Source organism: Dendropsophus ebraccatus, chromosome 8, assembly GCF_027789765.1.
Source record: "Dendropsophus ebraccatus isolate aDenEbr1 chromosome 8, aDenEbr1.pat, whole genome shotgun sequence".
Classification (NCBI taxonomy): Eukaryota; Metazoa; Chordata; class Amphibia; order Anura; family Hylidae; genus Dendropsophus; species Dendropsophus ebraccatus.
The window spans coordinates 123,563,649-123,582,961 of NC_091461.1; the positions used below are offsets into that span (position 1 = coordinate 123,563,649).

Sequence of the window (19,313 nt, forward strand, 5' to 3'; positions counted from 1 at the left end):
TAGAAAACCTCTCCTGCTCTGGACAGTTCCTGACATGGACAGAGGTGGCAGCAGAGAGCACTGTGTCAGACTGGAGAGAATACACCACTTCCTGCAGGACATACAGCAGCTGATACTGCCACTATCTTGCAAAATGTTGGTGAACAACCCCTTTAATATATAATAGGCAAAGCTCTCTGAAGAAACCCGCCACGTAGGCAGCTGGTAAGGCGATCGATGCCGGGAGGAAAACCGGCATCAGTTATTTTGCTAAAACCCATTGGCAGGGCTGGATTTATTATAAGTAGCGTCTGGCGGATTGGCTGAACTGTTCACCGACCTTCTCTGAACCCAAAGGGCTCGTTCACACAGAGCAAAAGCAGCTGAATTTCTGCGCTGAATCAGCGCTGAAATTTCAGCCGTTAAAATAGGTGCAGAGCTAATTTTCATTGTGTTGAATGGAAATTCTGCTCTGCAGTTCACACGGTGGAATTTCCGCACTGAACGCTCCGCGGCTAATCCGCTGTCCGCCAGAAGAATGAACATGTTCATTCTTCCGCTAGCGGAAGCCTATACAAACCAATGGGGCTCTGATTTTCTGTTTCAGCACGGAATACGCACGTATTCAGCGGGAATACAAGCGTAATACAAGCGGAAATTAAGCGCTGAACCAGCGCGGAAATGGGGAAAAAAGGGGGGGAGGAGGATTCTAGTATATGTTCTGGTATAGTCTAGTTTACTCGCCAAATACTCGCTGAATTTCAGCGCTGAATGCATGCGGATTCAGCGCGGATTCCTCGAGTATTCCGCGCTGAATTTGTCAAGAGCTGATTACGAGCTGAACACTTTCCTAGCGGAATACGCAGGGATTCTGCTTACATTCTGCTTATATTCTGCTCGGAATTCAGCGTCAGTTGATTTCAGGCGGAAATATTTCCTCGCGTAATCCGCCCCTTTTGCTCTGTGTGAACGTAGCCAAACACTCGGCATTTGACTCCCTGCGTCTCCAGACATTTGGGGAAGGTTGGGGAACAGTTCGACAAGTCCGCTCAGCACTTATTATGAGGGGTCATCATAGTCCATCCTTGTCTTACCGCAAAAGAAACATCTACTAGCATGGCAGAATGTTCCAGAAACCTCTGATTATCTAAGCAATAAAGTATTACAATAAATTATTAGAACAATGGATGGTGACTAACCAACCAGAATATCTGTAGGAAGGTCGGATAGAGTTATATGTCTGCATTCTGGAATATAATATGGAAACAGTATGCAGTAAGATCTTCAGCTCCCCCTAGAGGTGGCTGCAGGCAGCCAGAATCAAATCACTTAAAGGGATATTCCCATCTCCGTAACAAGATCTAAAACATAAGGAAATTAAAAGACAAGAAACTTTGCAACTGGTTATTACCCTTTTAGTTCTGGCTCCTGCCGGCCGCCTTATACACTGACAGCCCCCAGCTCTGGGGAGCTGTCAGAGTTGGTGTAGCTGAGCTAAGCACAGAACAGCAGAGCGCAGAGGGACATATCACAGTGAAGGAGCCACCCACAGAGGAGACCAGGAAATGGAGCAGGAATAAGGGGAGGTGGAATAACCCTTTAAGTTCTATGCAGATTTAGAGCTTCACCACAGATATTCCCATATACTGAGAATTTACTACACGGTGGACATTTACTCTAAAGCAAAGAGGCCGGAATGGAGTGTTTTCCATCTGTAAAGTGAATTTTTTCCCAAGGTACTAGCTAAAAAGATGCAGATTATTGGCACTGACGTCTGTTACGGTCGTTTTGGCTGCATGTGCATCTATAGCGTCCTTTTCTGAATGTACTATGCAGTATATAAGGATCGGTGGGGGTCTCATCGTATCGGCTTGGTGACTACTGGATGGATAGAACATAAAACATAAATCCAGCCCTGCTCAGAGTAGAGACGTCTCCAGGGTTAACTTATTGCGTTACTGCCCCCGTCCCCCCTGATAACATGTTACACTTCTCTCACGTGCACCACAGAGTCTTTGACTCTGTTACAGAAGTATTTAAGCACCTTACTAATGTTCCTAAAAACAGCACCATCAAACTTCTCTGAAGGCCATGACTAACCACCCTGAAACGCTCCCGAAGAAGCCCCATCACCCAGAAACGCTCTCGGAGAGGCACCATCGCCCGGAAATGCTCCTGAAGAAGCACCATCATCCAGAAACGCTCCTGGAGAGGCACCATCCCCCAGAAACGCTCCCAAAGAAGCACCATTGACCAGAAACGCTCCCGGAGAGGCATCATCGCCTGCAAACGCTCCCAAAGAAGCACCATCACCTAGAAATGCTCCCGGAGAGGCACCATCCCCCGTAAATGCTCCAGGAGAGGCACCATCACCTGGAAACGCTCCAAGAGAGACACCATCACCTCTGATAGTCACTGACTGGACTGGAGAAAGGAAAGGGCTTATTCACTAAAAAAAAGAACCCAGTAGCCCGTTTCCTTCTCTGTGGATATAGAACGGGAAGAGTTGGTTTCTTGAGGTTTAAAAGGAAAAGGAAGCGAATACAATTTCTCTGAATTTGGCAATGAAATCTGCAAACTTTCCGAAATTCTGCAAATCCCCCCAGGAGACGATGGCTGGAGAGAAAGAGCTGAGCGGGAGCGAAGGGTAAAAAAAATGTGGTGAAGTGTTGCTGAGGTAAAAGGGAGGATATTAGTCTAGTCGTGTCCTCCTGTAGATAGAGAATTTTTTATTTTCTTAGTCTGGTCCGGTGGTGGACACAGATCCGTGAGCCGTCTCACCGCCATATGCAACCTCGGCTGTCGCTGAAGGCGCCACTCCCCCGACTTCATCGTGAGGTGGAGACTCCTCCCCGGCTTGACCTCTAGAGGTGACAACTGTGGTGGTCTCAGGGGAAATGCTGTGAGGACCCTCCAGAGGAATACAGCCGGGGTGGTTCTTCCGAAAGTGCTGATTGAGGATGGCCTGGAAGGGGAAGCTCTTCCCGCACACGTGACAGTGGAAGGGTTTGTTGCCTGTATGCTTCCGTATGTGGTACTCCAGCTGATCCTTGCGGGTGTACTTCTTACCGCACATCCGACACACAAAAGGAGTGATGCCCATGTGGAGACGCATATGGCGGTCCAGGCTGCCCTTCTGATTGAAAGACTTAGCGCAATAGATACAGGTCAACCGCGGGTTGTAGCGAAACCATCGCTCCGACACCTCTTGCTCACGGAGATATTCTACGTAACCGCTCACTCCAATCACCCCACCTTCATCTCCCTGTACAGGAAAGAGAAGAAGTGTAAAAAACAACCAAACACAAAAAAACATATTGGGGGAGATTTATCAATTTATCAAGGATGGTAAGGGGGCACTCCAGACACTAAAGCCGCGTACATAAAAAAAAAAAAACATACTCAACTACTACTTTACATTCTGACTGCTACTTCCAGGAAAGACTTGTGTTGGCAATGACAACCTGCTCAGCAAATCACCAGCCACGACGTTGTCCTGCTTCAGGCTGCGTTCACACTACGTATATTTCAGTCAGTATATGTATATTTCAGTCAGTATATTTCAGTCAGTATTGCAACCAAAACCAGGAGTGGATTAAAAACACAGAAAGGCTATGTTCACACAATGGTGAAATTGAGTGGATGGCCGCCATTTAATGGCAAATATTTGCTGTTATTTTAGAACAACGGCTGTTATATTGAAATAATGGCCGTTATTTACTGTTATATGGCGGCCATCCACTCAATTTCATCAGTGTGTTAACAGATCCTTTGTGTGTTTTAAATCCACTCCTGGTTTTGGTTGCAATACTGACTGAAATATACGTAGTGTGAACGCAGCCTTGGTCAGTGAACGTATAGTCACCACTTGGCGTCTACATGATATGATGATAACGCTCAGATGGCGATCACTCACCTGGTTACTATGTTGCTTTGGTTCCTCCATCCGCCGGGGAGACTCGCTCTTTGCTCTGTGCCGCTCCGGCATGGCCCCCACACTACCAGACGGACTGAATCTTTGATAGAAAGATTTTAAAAATTATTAGGAAACATCAGACTGAATTATGTGACAGGTTTTCTGACCTCCTTAAAGAAGAGACAATTCTGAGCCCACAAAAGATGGAACATTAAAGGGAATTAAAGGAGTACTGTAGGTGTGTGTCCCCTGTGTGCATGGTCTGCAGAGCCTCCGTGCAGTATAGGTGTGTGTCCCCTATGTGCGTGGTCTTCAGAGCCTCCGTGCAGTATAGGTGTGTGTCCCCTGTGTGCACGCTCCCTGTCTTCAGAGCCTCCGGGCAGTATAGGTGTGTGTCCCCTGTGTGCACGCTCCCTGTCTTCAGAGCCTCCGTGCAGTATAGGTGTGTGTCCCCTGTGTGCATGGTCTTCAGAGCCTCCGTGCAGTATAGGTGTGTGTCCCCTGTGTGCATGGTCTTCAGAGCCTCCGTGCAGTATAGGTGTGTGTCCCCTGTGTGCATGGTCTTCAGAGCCTCCGTGCAGTATAGGCGTGTATCCCTGTGTGCATGGTCTGCAGAGCCTCCGTGCAGTATAGGTGTGTGTCCCCTGTGTGCATGGTCTTCAGAGCCTCCGTGCAGTATAGGTGTGTGTCCCCTGTGTGCATGGTCTTCAGAGCCTCCGTGCAGTATAGGTGTGTGTCCCCTGTGTGCATGGTCTGCAGAGCCTCCGTGCAGTATAGGTGTGTGTCCCCTGTGTGCATGGTCTTCAGAGCCTCCGTGCAGTATAGGTGTGTGTCCCCTGTGTGCATGGTCTGCAGAGCCTCCGTGCAGTATAGGTGTGTGTCCCCTGTGTGCATGGTCTTCAGAGCCTCCATGCAGTATAGGTGTGTGTCCCCTGTGTGCATGGTCTTCAGAGCCTCCGTGCAGTATAGGTGTGTGTCCCCTGTGTGCATGGTCTGCAGAGCCTCCGTGCAGTATAGGTGTGTGTCCCCTGTGTGCACGCTCCCTGTCTTCAGAGCCTCCGTGCAGTATAGGTGTGTGTCCCCTGTGTGCATGGTCTTCAGAGCCTCCGTGCAGTATAGGTGTGTGTCCCTGTGTGCACGCTCCCTGTCTTCAGAGCCTCCGTGCAGTATAGGTGTGTGTCCCCTGTGTGCATGGTCTTCAGAGCCTCCGTGCAGTATAGGTGTGTGTCCCCTGTGTGCATGGTCTGCAGAGCCTCCGTGCAGTATAGGTGTGTGTCCCCTATGTGCATGGTCTTCAGAGCCTCCGTGCAGTATAGGTGTGTGTCCCCTGTGTGCATGGTCTTCAGAGCCTCTTTACAAGCCACACTAACCAAGTGTCACAGAGGAGTAGTGGCTTGGCGTTTGTGTCGCACCTCACCACTACTTCCTCCTCCCATCCGTTGTCCTTCATATTTGTCGTCATGTTGTTGCATGCATGCGCCGTTGTTGGCAGGGGCCGCGCACATCGACTTGCCAATGCCCTAAGCTGAAACATTCAAAGCGCGTGTGATGCTCTTCTATACTGCACGGAGGCTCTGCAGACCATGCACACAGGGGACACACACCTATACTGCACGGAGGCTCTGAAGACCATGCACACAAGGGACACACACCTATACTGCACGGAGGCTCTGCAGACCATGCACACAAGGGACACACACCTATACTGCACGGAGGCTCTGCAGACCATGCACACAGGGGACACACACCTATACTGCACGGAGGCTCTGCAGACCATGCACACAGGGGACACACACCTATACTGCACAGAGGCTCTGAAGACCATGCACACAGGGGACACACACCTATACTGCACGGAGGCTCTGCAGACCATGCACACAGGGGACACACACCTATACTGCACAGAGGCTCTGAAGACCATGCACACAGGGGACACACACCTATACTGCACGGGGGCTCTGAAGACCATGCACACAGGGACACACACCTATACTGCACGGAGGCTCTGCAGACCATGCACACAGGGGACACACACCTATACTGCACGGAGGCTCTGCAGACCATGCACACAGGGGACACACACCTATACTGCACGGAGGCTCTGAAGACCATGCACACAGGGGACACACACCTATACTGCACGGAGGCTCTGAAGACCACGCACACAAGGGACACACACCTATACTGCACGGAGGCTCTGCAGACCATGCACACAGGGGACACACACCTATACTGCACGGAGGCTCTGCAGACCATGCACACAGGGACACACACCTATACTGCACGGAGGCTCTGAAGACAGGGAGCGTGCACACAGGGGACACACACCTATACTGCACGGAGGCTCTGCAGACCATGCACACAAGGGACACACACCTATACTGCACAGAGGCTCTGAAGACCATGCACACAGGGGACACACACCTTTACTGCCCGGAGGCTCTGAAGACCATGCACACAGGGGACACACACCTATACTGCACGGAGGCTCTGAAGACAGGGAGTGTGCACACAGGGGACACACACCTATACTGCACAGAGGCTCTGAAGACCATGCACACAGGGACACACACCTATACTGCACGGAGGCTCTGAAGACCACGCACACAGGGACACACACCTATACTGCACGGAGGCTCTGAAGACAGGGAGCGTGCACACAGGGGACACACACCTATACTGCACAGAGGCTCTGAAGACCATGCACACAGGGGACACACACCTATACTGCCCGGAGGCTCTGCAGACCATGCACACAGGGGACACACCTATACTGCACGGAGGCTCTGCAGACCATGCACACAGGGGACACACACCTTTACTGCCCGGAGGCTCTGAAGACCATGCACACAGGGGACACACACCTATACTGCACGGAGGCTCTGAAGACCACGCACACAAGGGACACACACCTATACTGCACGGAGGCTCTGCAGACCATGCACACAGGGGACACACACCTATACTGCCCGGAGGCTCTGAAGACAGGGAGCGTGCACACAGGGGACACACACCTATACTGCACGGAGGCTCTGAAGACCATGCGCACAGGGGACACACACCTATACTGCCCGGAGGCTCTGAAGACCACGCACATAGGGGACACACACCTATACTGCACGGAGGCTCTGCAGACCATGCACACAGGGGACACACCTATACTGCACGGAGGCTCTGCAGACCATGCACACAGGGGACACACACCTATACTGCACGGAGGCTCTGCAGACCATGCACACAGGGGACACACACCTATACTGCACGGAGGCTCTGAAGACCATGCACATAGGGGACACACACCTATACTGCACAGAGGCTCTGAAGACCATGCACACAGGGGACACACACCTATACTGCACAGAGGCTCTGAAGACAGGGAGCGTGCACACAGGGGACACACACCTATACTGCACAGAGGCTCTGAAGACAGGGAGCGTGCACACAGGGGACACACACCTATACTGCACAGAGGCTCTGAAGACAGGGAGCGTGCACACAAGGGACACACACCTATACTGCACGGAGGCTCTGAAGACCACGCACATAGGGGACACACACCTATACTGCACGGAGGCTCTGAAGACCATGCACACAGGGGACACACACCTATACTGCACGGAGGCTCTGAAGACAGGGAGTGTGCACACAGGGGACACACACCTATACTGCACAGAGGCTCTGAAGACCATGCACACAGGGACACACACCTATACTGCACGGAGGCTCTGAAGACCACGCACACAGGGACACACACCTATACTGCACGGAGGCTCTGAAGACAGGGAGCGTGCACACAGGGGACACACACCTATACTGCACAGAGGCTCTGAAGACCATGCACACAGGGGACACACACCTATACTGCCCGGAGGCTCTGCAGACCATGCACACAGGGGACACACCTATACTGCACGGAGGCTCTGCAGACCATGCACACAGGGGACACACACCTTTACTGCCCGGAGGCTCTGAAGACCATGCACACAGGGGACACACACCTATACTGCACGGAGGCTCTGAAGACCACGCACACAAGGGACACACACCTATACTGCACGGAGGCTCTGCAGACCATGCACACAGGGGACACACACCTATACTGCCCGGAGGCTCTGAAGACAGGGAGCGTGCACACAGGGGACACACACCTATACTGCACGGAGGCTCTGAAGACCATGCGCACAGGGGACACACACCTATACTGCCCGGAGGCTCTGAAGACCACGCACATAGGGGACACACACCTATACTGCACGGAGGCTCTGCAGACCATGCACACAGGGGACACACCTATACTGCACGGAGGCTCTGCAGACCATGCACACAGGGGACACACACCTATACTGCACGGAGGCTCTGCAGACCATGCACACAGGGGACACACACCTATACTGCACGGAGGCTCTGAAGACCATGCACATAGGGGACACACACCTATACTGCACAGAGGCTCTGAAGACCATGCACACAGGGGACACACACCTATACTGCACAGAGGCTCTGAAGACAGGGAGCGTGCACACAGGGGACACACACCTATACTGCACAGAGGCTCTGAAGACAGGGAGCGTGCACACAGGGGACACACACCTATACTGCACAGAGGCTCTGAAGACAGGGAGCGTGCACACAAGGGACACACACCTATACTGCACGGAGGCTCTGAAGACCACGCACATAGGGGACACACACCTATACTGCACGGAGGCTCTGAAGACCATGCACACAGGGGACACACACCTACACTACTCTGTCAGCACGTCCGGTCCGGTCACTGACAGATTCCCTTTATAGGGGGTTGTCCAGTTTATAACTATTTCTATACAATGTATTAGGGAATAGCAGAGTGGGGTATCATGGTCAGAGGCGTCTCTATCTTTCATAATATGAATGGCCATAGTGTAATGACTAATTTTCCCTGTGGGGGCGCTGTAGGATACCGTAACACTTACTATTAGGATTTGCTACAGGCGATCACTGGGATTCTCTGCAGGATGATCGGCTAATTGTCAAGAGACTGATCTAACAAGTAGAGATTATTCACAGTAGAGAACCCCTTTATGGTTTGGGGGTCCCCAGTTATATCCTACATCAGGAACATATACGTTCTTTCTACCAAAGTAAATACTCCGACCTTCACTATACATAATTATTCCCTATGGTAACAAAAACAATGCGCAACCATCACAAGTCACAGATGTTTTCTAAGCCACAGGGGGGCGCTGCATCACAGTATAACCATGATTATACCGCCACTGAGGCCGACCCTGGTTCTTGTATAGTGCAGACATCTAGCTCAGCACCGGCTCCTATTCTATAGACAGAAAGTAACCAGGCTTTTCTGTACTGGAAGCCGAGTGGATACGTCTTGTGGATGCGCGAGCGGCAGTGTTGAGCGGAGTTGCCTGTTTGGATTCTGCAACGTTCTTCAACCTAAGCGCTCTGCATTTGACTCCCAGCGCCTGAAAAAGTTAGATGACACCATAATGAGTTTGAGGAGAACATGGATGCAGCCGATGGCCTATGGCTGTATTTGTGTACAGGGCGGCATCCGACTTCTCCAGACGCTGAGCGCTCAGACCACTGCCGGATCCGAACAGTTCGATGACTCCGCTGAACACTAGCCCCTGCTTTATGATTCTGATCTTTATATATATACCCCGCAGGGAGGCACACAGCACCACGTCTCTCTCTAATACTGTGCCATGTACCTGTCCATCTCGCTGCTTGTTGGTCTGGACGCTTTGGTGTTAGAAGACCCCAGATTGTAGCTTTCTTGCCCGGCAGTGCTGTGTCCTGTGGTATCGATCACCATGGCAGTCACCTCTTCTGCGCTGCTTCCATCTTCTCCAGAAGGTTGGTTCTCAGGACCCAGCCACTCGTCCAGGTTCTCCGTCTTGATACGAAGGGCCCCCATGACCCTGACGTCGTCGTCGCTCCGCTCCCCCCGGTCCGCTGACCCCGTTTCCACGTACCACTGTCCGGCTCGGTTGATTCGTAGAATTGGCTCCCTGCCCTCCACATCCGAACCCTGCTCCACCATCTGAGGACTTGTGGACTCCTCCGCTGGACTCAACTCTCTAATGTCCAGTACAGTGCTGACCTGACCCCTCCGGTTCCCTGAGGGTCTTGGAGTGCTGTGGCGGGGGCTTATAGAACGAGTCAAGCTCTGGCTGACACGGTGGGAGTCCTGGACTCTTTCTTGGTGTTTGGGTCTACTCTGGCTCAACTCTTCCTCCGATTCGGGGGAGCTGATCTTTAGATGGATGCCCTCCAGGATCTGCGTGCACTTGTCAATGATGTGCTGCATCTGTAAAAAGCTGGCGGCGGTCAGATAGCTTATGATGTCTGCCAGCTGCAGGCAAATCCGGCCGGTGTAGCAGAAAGAAAGCAGCTGCTCAAAGACCCCCGGATTCTTGATGACGGACAAGGACACTGCACTCATTTCGTTTAAGGACATGTGGTCTCGGAAGTAGGGCGAGCTGGCCGCCAGGACCACCTTGTGTGCTCGGAAAGACTGGCCCTGGACGTTGACCACGATGTCACAGAGGCGTCCCTGCATCCGCAGCTGGTTCAGGTGGCTCAGGACAGAGTTACTGTATTCAGGGATCTCCAGCTGGATGTTGCCTCCCTTCTCCATGGCTGCCCCTCTCGTGATCGCTCAACCCTACAGGACGGACAGAAGAGAATGTAAATACTGACCAGGTCCATGGACCATTCCTCTAAATAACCAAATGATCATGTGACCCCCTAATACAGCTGTGTGCTCTGTATGTATGATACATGTGACCCCTAATACAGCTGTGTGCTCTGTATGTATCATACCTGTGACCCCATATACAGCTGTGTGCTCTGTATGTATCATACATGTGACCCCATATACAGCTGTGTGCTCTGTATGTATCATACATGTGACCCCATATACAGCTGTGTGCTCTGTATGTATCATACATGTGACCCTATATACAGCTGTGTGCTCTGTATGTATCATACATGTGACCCCATATACAGCTGTGTGCTCTGTATGTATCATACATGTGACCCCCTTATACAGCTGTGTGCTCTGTATGTATCATACATGTGACCCCATATACAGCTGTGTGCTCTGTATGTATCATACATGTGACCCCATATACAGCTGTGTGCTCTGTATGTATCATACATGTGACCCCATATACAGCTGTGTGCTCTGTATGTATCATACATGTGACCCTATATACAGCTGTGTGCTCTGTATGTATCATACATGTGACCCCATATACAGCTGTGTGCTCTGTATGTATCATACATGTGACCCCCTTATACAGCTGTGTGCTCTGTATGTATCATACATGTGACCCCATATACAGCTGTGTGCTCTGTATGTATCATACATGTGACCCCATATACAGCTGTGTGCTCTGTATGTATCATACATGTGACCCCTAATACAGCTGTGTGCTCTATATGTATCATACATGTGACCCCATATACAGCTGTGTGCTCTGTATGTATCATACATGTGACCCCTCATACAGCTGTGTGCTCTGTATGTATCATACATGTGACCCCCTAATACAGCTGTGTGCTCTGTATGTATCATACATGTGACCCCATATACAGCTGTGTGCTCTGTATATATCATACATGTGACCCTATATACAGCTGTGTGCTCTGTATGTATCATACATGTGACCACATATACAGCTGTGTGCTCTATATGTATCATACATGTGACCCCATATACAGCTGTGTGCTCCGTATGTATCATACATGTGACCCCATATACAGCTGTGTGCTCTGTATGTATCATACATGTGACCCCTCATACAGCTGTGTGCTCTGTATGTATCATACATGTGACCCCCTAATACAGCTGTGTGCTCTGTATGTATCATACATGTGACCCTATATACAGCTGTGTGCTATGTATGTATCATACATGTGACCCCCTAATACAGCTGTGTGCTCTGTATGTATCATACATGTGACCCTATATACAGCTGTGTGCTCTGTATATATCATACATGTGACCCCCTAATACAGCTGTGTGCTCTGTATGTATCATACATGTGACCCTATATACAGCTGTGTGCTCTGTATGTATCATACATGTGACCCCATATAAACCTGTGTGCTCTGTATGTATCATACATGTGACCCCTAATACAGCTGTGTGCTCTGTATGTATCATACATGTGACCCCTAATACAGCTGTGTGCTCTGTATCATACATGTGACCCCCTAATACAGCTGTGTGCTCTCTATGTATCATACATGTGACCCCATATACAGCTGTGTGCTCTGTATGTATCATACATGTGACCCCATATACAGCTGTGTGCTATGTATGTATCATACATGTGACCCCCTAATACAGCTGTGTGCTCTGTATGTATCATACATGTGACCCTATATACAGCTGTGTGCTCTGTATATATCATACATGTGACCCCATATACAGCTGTGTGCTCTGTATGTATCATACATGTGACCCCTCATACAGCTGTGTGCTCTGTATATATCATACATGTGACCCCATATACAGCTGTGTGCTCTGTATGTATCATACATGTGACCCTATATAAAGCTGTGTGCTATGTATGTATCATACATGTGACCCCCTAATACAGCTGTGTGCTCCGTATGTATCATACATGTGACCCCATATACAGCTGTGTGCTCTGTATGTATCATACATGTGACCTCATATAAATCTGTGTGCTCTGTATGTATCATACATGTGACCCCATATACAGCTGTGTTCTCTGTATGTATCATACATGTGACCCCTAATACAGCTGTGTGCTCTGTATGTATTATACATGTGACCCCATATACAGCTGTGTGCTCTGTATGTATCATACATGTGACCCCCCTAATACAGCTGTGTGCTCTGTATGTATCATACATGTGACCCCATATACAGCTGTGTGCTCTGTATGTATCATACATGTGACCCTATATACAGCTGTGTGCTCTGTATGTATCATACATGTGACCCCATATAAAGCTGTGTGCTCTGTATGTATCATACATGTGACCCCATATACAGCTGTGTGCTCTGTATATATCATACATGTGACCCCCTCATACAGCTGTGTGCTCTGTATGTGTCATTTATACACCTGTCTTAAATAATGACCCACCCCCTTCACCCCACCAGGATTACTAAGAGGCATGCGCGTAGTTAGTCTGTCGGGACCTCCAGAGCCAGTGTAGAATTCTGCCATGGTTTACACCTGTTTTCAAGCATAATCCATGATGTTAGGTGCAGAGGAGGATGTGCATGGCGTACGCCAGGGGCACACATCGCTAAACGTTCCCTCAAAGGTTTTCTCTCCAGTCTGACACACTGCTCTCTGCTGCCACCTCTGTCCATGTCAGGAACTGTCCAGAGCAGGAGAGGTTTTCTATGGGGATTTGCTGCCTCTCTGGACAGTTCCTGACATGGACAGAGGTGGCAGCAGAGAGCACTGTGTCAGACAGGAAAGAATACACCACTTCCTGCAGGACATACAGCAGCTGATAAGTACTGGAAGACTAGAGATTTTTTTATAGAAATAAATTATGAATCTTTGGCACCTGTTGATTTGAAATAAATATTTTTGTTGAACTACCCCGGTAATACGAGTGGATGACATTATTAGTATTGCAGCGTACAATGAAGCTTCTCAAGAACAAAACCATCAAATTGTCACATTTCTCCCAAACTGGTGAGATGATGAGTCGGATTTTGGATCGCAGGTTCTGTTGGGGGTGATAGTCGTGTGCTGGTTACATAGGTGACGCACATTCATGCAGTATGACAAGCACAACTCTGCTCCATCTGTAGGGAAGTCTATATACATGTGAGATGCCGGGCTCAGCGCTGTCACGTCCGGCCTCCATACCGCCAATCTGCTGATAGGGACGTCTATGACCAAAGCTAAGGAGGAGCGTCTGTATATAGAGCTGACCGGAGACGTCTGATGGAGAGATCAGGTGGCAGCCAACGGCTGCTGTATAGTATATATAGTCTCAGTATATACTATATCCTGTATGATGGGGATCCCCTCTATCCTGATCCTACAGGTATATACTATATTATATATGATGGGGATCCCCCTGTATCCTGATCCCTACAGGTATATACTATATTATATATGATGGGGATCCCCCTGTATCCTGATCCCTACGGGTATATACTATATTATATATGATGGGGATCCCCCTGTATCCTGATCCTACAGGTATATACTATATTATATATGATGGGGTTACCCCTGTATCCTGATCCCTACAGGTATATACTATATTATATATGATGGGGATCCCCCTGTATCCTGATCCCTACAGGTATATACTATATTATATATGATGGGGATCCCCCGGTATCCTGATCCCTACAGGTATATACTATATCATATATGATGGGGTTACCCCTCTATCCTGACCCCTACAGGTATATACTATATTATATATGATGGGGTTACCCCAGTATCCTGATCCCTACGGGTATATACTATATTATATATGATGGGGTTACCCCTGTATCCTGATCCCTACAGGTATATACTATATTATATATGATGGGGATCCCCCTGTATCCTGATCCCTACAGGTATATACTATATCATACATGATGGGGATCCCCTCTATCCTGATCCCTACGGGTATATACTATATTATATATGATGGGAATCCCCTGTATGCTGATCCCAACAGGTATATACTATATCATACATGATGGGAATCCCCCTCTATCCTGACCCCTACAGGTATATACTATATTACATATGATGGGAATCCCCCTCTATCCTGATCCCTACGGGTATATACTATATCATACATGATGGGGATCCCCTCTATCCTGATCCCTACGGGTATATACTATATTATATATGATGGGGATCCCCTCTATCCTGATCCCTACGGGTATATACTATATTATATATGATGGGAATCCCCCTGTATCCTGATCCCTACAGGTATATACTATATCATACATGATGGGGATCCCCTCTATCCTGATCCCTACGGGTATATACTATATTATATATGATGGGGATCCCCTCTATCCTGATCCCTACAGGTATATACTATATTATATATGATGGGGATCCCCCTGTATCCTGATCCCTACAGGTATATACTATATCATACATGATGGGAATCCCCCTCTATCCTGACCCCTACAGGTATATACTATATTATATATATGATGGGGATCCCCTCTATCCTCATCCCTACAGGTATATACAATATTATATATGATGGGGTTACCCCTGTATCCTGATCCCTACAGGTATATACTATATTATATATGATGGGGATCCCCTCTATCCTGATCCCTACGGGTATATACTATATTATATATGATGGGAATCCCCCTGTATCCTGATCCCTACAGGTATATACTATATCATACATGATGGGGATCCCCTCTATCCTGATCCCTACGGGTATATACTATATTATATATGATGGGGATCCCCTCTATCCTGATCCCTACAGGTATATACTATATTATATATGATGGGGATCCCCCTGTATCCTGATCCCTACAGGTATATACTATATCATACATGATGGGAATCCCCCTCTATCCTGACCCCTACAGGTATATACTATATTATATATATGATGGGGATCCCCTCTATCCTCATCCCTACAGGTATATACAATATTATATATGATGGGGTTACCCCTGTATCCTGATCCCTACAGGTATATACTATATTATATATGATGGGGTTACCCCTGTATCCTGATCCCTACAGGTATATACTATATTATATATGATGGGGTTACCCTTGTATCCTGATCCCTACAGGTATATACTATATCATACATGATGGGGATCCCCTCTATCCTGATCCCTACAGGTATATACAATATTATATATGATGGGGTTACCCCTCTATCCTGATCCCTACAGGTATATACTATATTATATATGACGTGAATCCCCCTGTATCCTGATCCCTACAGGTATATACTATATTATATATGATGGGGTTACCCCTCTATCCTGATCCCTACAGGTATATACTATATTATATATGATGGGGTTACCCCTGTATCCTGACCCCTACAAGTATATACTATATTATATATGATGCGGTTACCCCTGTATCCTGATCCCTACAGGTATATACTATATTATATATGATGGGGTTACCCCTGTATCCTGATCCCTACAGGTATATACTATATTATATATGATGGGGTTACCCCTGTATCCTGATCCCTACAGGTATATACTATATCATATATGATGGGGTTACCCCTCTATCCTGATCCCTAAGGGTATATACTATATTATATATGATGGGAATCCCCCTGTATCTTGATCCCTACAGGTATATACTATATTATATAGGATGGGGTTACCCCTGTATCCTGATCCCTACAGGTATATACTATATCATATATGATGGGGTTACCCCTGTATCCTGATCCCTACAGGTATATACTATATTATATATGATGGGGATCCCCCTGTATCCTGATCCCTACAGGTATATACTATATTATATATGCTGGGGATCCCCCTGTATCCTGATCCCTACAGGTATATACTATATTATATATGATGGGGTTACCCCTGTATCCTGATCCCTACAGGTATATACTATATTATATATGATGGGAATCCCCCTGTATCCTGATCCCTACAGGTATATACTATATTATATATGCTGGGGATCCCCCTCTATCCTGATCCCTACAGGTATATACTATATTATATATGATGGGGTTACCCCTGTATCCTGATCCCTACAGGTATATACTGTATTATATATGATGGGGTTACCCCTCTATCCTGATCCCTACAGGTATATACTATATTATATATGATGGGGATCCCCCTCTATCCTGATCCCTACAGGTATATACTATATCATATATGATGGGAATCCCCCTGTATCCTGATCCCTACAGGTATATACTATATTATATATGATGGGGTTACCCCTGTATCCTGATCCCTACAGGTATATACTATATTATATATGATGGGGATCCCCCTGTATCCTGATCCCTACAGGTATATACTATATTATATATGATGGGGTTACCCCTCTATCCTGATCCCTACAGGTATATACTATATTATATGACGTGAATCCCCCTGTATCCTGATCCCTACAGGTATATACTATATTATATATGATGGGGTTACCCCTCTATCCTGATCCCTACAGGTATATACTATATTATATATGATGGGGTTACCCCTCTATCCTGATCCCTACAGGTATATACTGTATTATATATGATGGGGTTACCCCTGTATCCTGATCCCTACAGGTATATACTGTATTATATATGATGGGGTTACCCCTCTATCCTGATCCCTACAGGTATATACTATATTATATATGATGGGAATCCCCCTGTATCCTGATCCCTACAGGTATATACTATATTATATATGATGGGAATCCCCCTGTATCCTGATCCCTACAGGTATATACTATATTATATATGATTGGGTTACCCCTCTATCCTGATCCCTACAGGTATATACTATATTATATATGATGGGGTTACCCCTGTATCCTGATCCCTACAGGTATATACTATATTATATATGATGGGGTTACCCCTGTATCCTGATCCCTACAGGTATATACTATATTATATATCATGGGGTTACCCCTTTAAGCTCTGTTCACACTTAGGTTTCTGTTGCTCTCTGATGGGATAGCTCTGGGCATGCTGCACTATATTACGCAGGAAACAACCCGACTGATACATAATCAATTGGGGGTAAAATACTAATCATTGATTTAAAACGTTTTCCATAAAGTTGACCTAGAAAATGGGTAAAAGGGGATGAGGAGGCCCTGATGGAAAACTACAACTCCCAGTATGCTGGGCGGCTAAAGCTTTAGGCTAGGCTCTCGGGTATGATGGGAGTTGTAGTTTTCCAATCAGCCGGGGGTCCTATCTCTGCTGCAGAGGTTCAGGGTATAGCACTACAACTCCCAGCATGCCCTCTCTCAGCCACAGCATATAAGTACCAGGTGCTGTGGTACATTGTCTCCATTGTTATAGTGTGGCAGCAGAGAGCCTGGCCATGATCCAGGCTGTCAGTGCATGCTGGGAGTTGTAGTTCCACATCCGGGTATACTGAATCCACTGAGGCAGGTCAGAAACTACAACTCCCAGCAGCCTCTGAGCCCCTGTGCATGCTGGGACATGATACCGGCCGTGTACAGGCGGCGGCTCCGCTGTCAGCACTCCCGTTGCCCCCCGGGTGGTAGTGGGGCTGCTGAGGGTGGCAGGGGGCGGGCTGGATGTGGACTGGCCCCTCCCCCTCCCGGGAGAATGAGCTGCGCGCTCCTAAAGCCGCGCCCTACACTCCAACCCCCTGAGGGCCCTCCCCTCCCTCCTGGATTCTGCCACCTACCTCCGGGGGCGCGGACGGGCCGGGACGGGGCCACCGCCGGAACACAGCGCTCCGGAAGTGCTATGTCAAAATACCTTCACTCTCCTGCCTTCCTGACCCGGAAGTGAACCTTATGGGGGCGGGGGTGACTGGGCGCCATATTGGGTGGGGAGTTGGTGGGTCTGAGGAGCCATTTTAGGCGGGTAACGGACTATTACACTGTAAGGACATATTCGTTGCCCATCTACCATATAGTTTCTTCGTGTTTTCTGTAACCAACAACATGGCGGCTTTACCAACAGCAGGCGACGATTCTTTTAAGGCGGGTTGGGGGACCCGTGCGTGCCCCGCCCCTACGTTCATGTCGTCACATCCGGTGTCCTATATAAGCCGCGGCTTCGTGCTGTCCTCTTCGTCTCTTCCCTATTGCTGTGAGGTAAGTGCTGCAGTCACCGCCTCATGTGCGGCCCGAGGCGTTCAATATCCCCGCAGCTTTATTGTTCTCCTCTCCCTGTGACATCCCCCTCTGCCCGCTCTCTCCCGGCGCTGTCCCGGCCCTCCAGCACTCCCAGCATGCTCTGGCAGCTGTCAGTGTAATGGGGGTTGCAGTACAATGGGGATTTGTATCTCTCCTGTTGTGTCTTGATGTTTCTGTCTCCTGTGATGTGATACATGAGGGGATCAGGATTAATGGTCTCCGTCTCTCCTTCTCTTGCAGGTGTCCGTCCCTCAGATCAGATTTAATGGCCCCCATGCTCCTGTTGATGTACACTACTGTTCATAAGTTTGGGGTCACATTGAAATGTCCTTATTTTTGAAGGAAAAGCGCTGTACTATTCAATGAAGAACTTTAAACTAGTCCTAACTTTAAACAAATCCACTCTATACATTGCTAATGTGGTAAATGACTATTCTGAAAACAGTCTAGCTCGTTACAGAAGCTACAAAACTGACCTTCCTTTGAGCAGATTGTGTTTCTGGAGCATCACATTTGTGGGGTCAATTAAACGCTCAAAATGGCCAGAAAAGGAGAACTTTCATCTGAAACTCGTCAGTCTA

General features: G+C 48.2%; 1 protein-coding gene across 3 annotated transcripts; it reads right to left on the reverse strand.

The window, feature by feature from the left end:
* Positions 1–2,079: 2,079 nt before the first annotated feature.
* Positions 2,080–18,683, reverse strand: ZBTB37 (zinc finger and BTB domain containing 37). 3 transcript variants are annotated; one of them, XM_069981696.1, is made up of 4 exons: positions 18,551–18,683; positions 9,607–10,562; positions 3,896–3,995; positions 2,080–3,244 (listed from the first exon to the last, which is right to left on the reverse strand). In XM_069981696.1, exons 2-4 carry the CDS (start codon positions 10,533–10,535, stop codon positions 2,717–2,719), a joined length of 1,557 nt encoding a protein of 518 aa, XP_069837797.1. In that variant the 5' UTR covers positions 10,536–10,562; positions 18,551–18,683; the 3' UTR covers positions 2,080–2,716. The 3 variants fall into 3 exon arrangements, with proteins under 3 accessions (XP_069837797.1, XP_069837798.1, XP_069837796.1); XM_069981697.1 differs by having other exon boundaries at positions 18,503–18,683; XM_069981695.1 differs by having other exon boundaries at positions 18,276–18,683.
* Between the last annotated feature and the right edge of the window lie 630 nt (positions 18,684–19,313).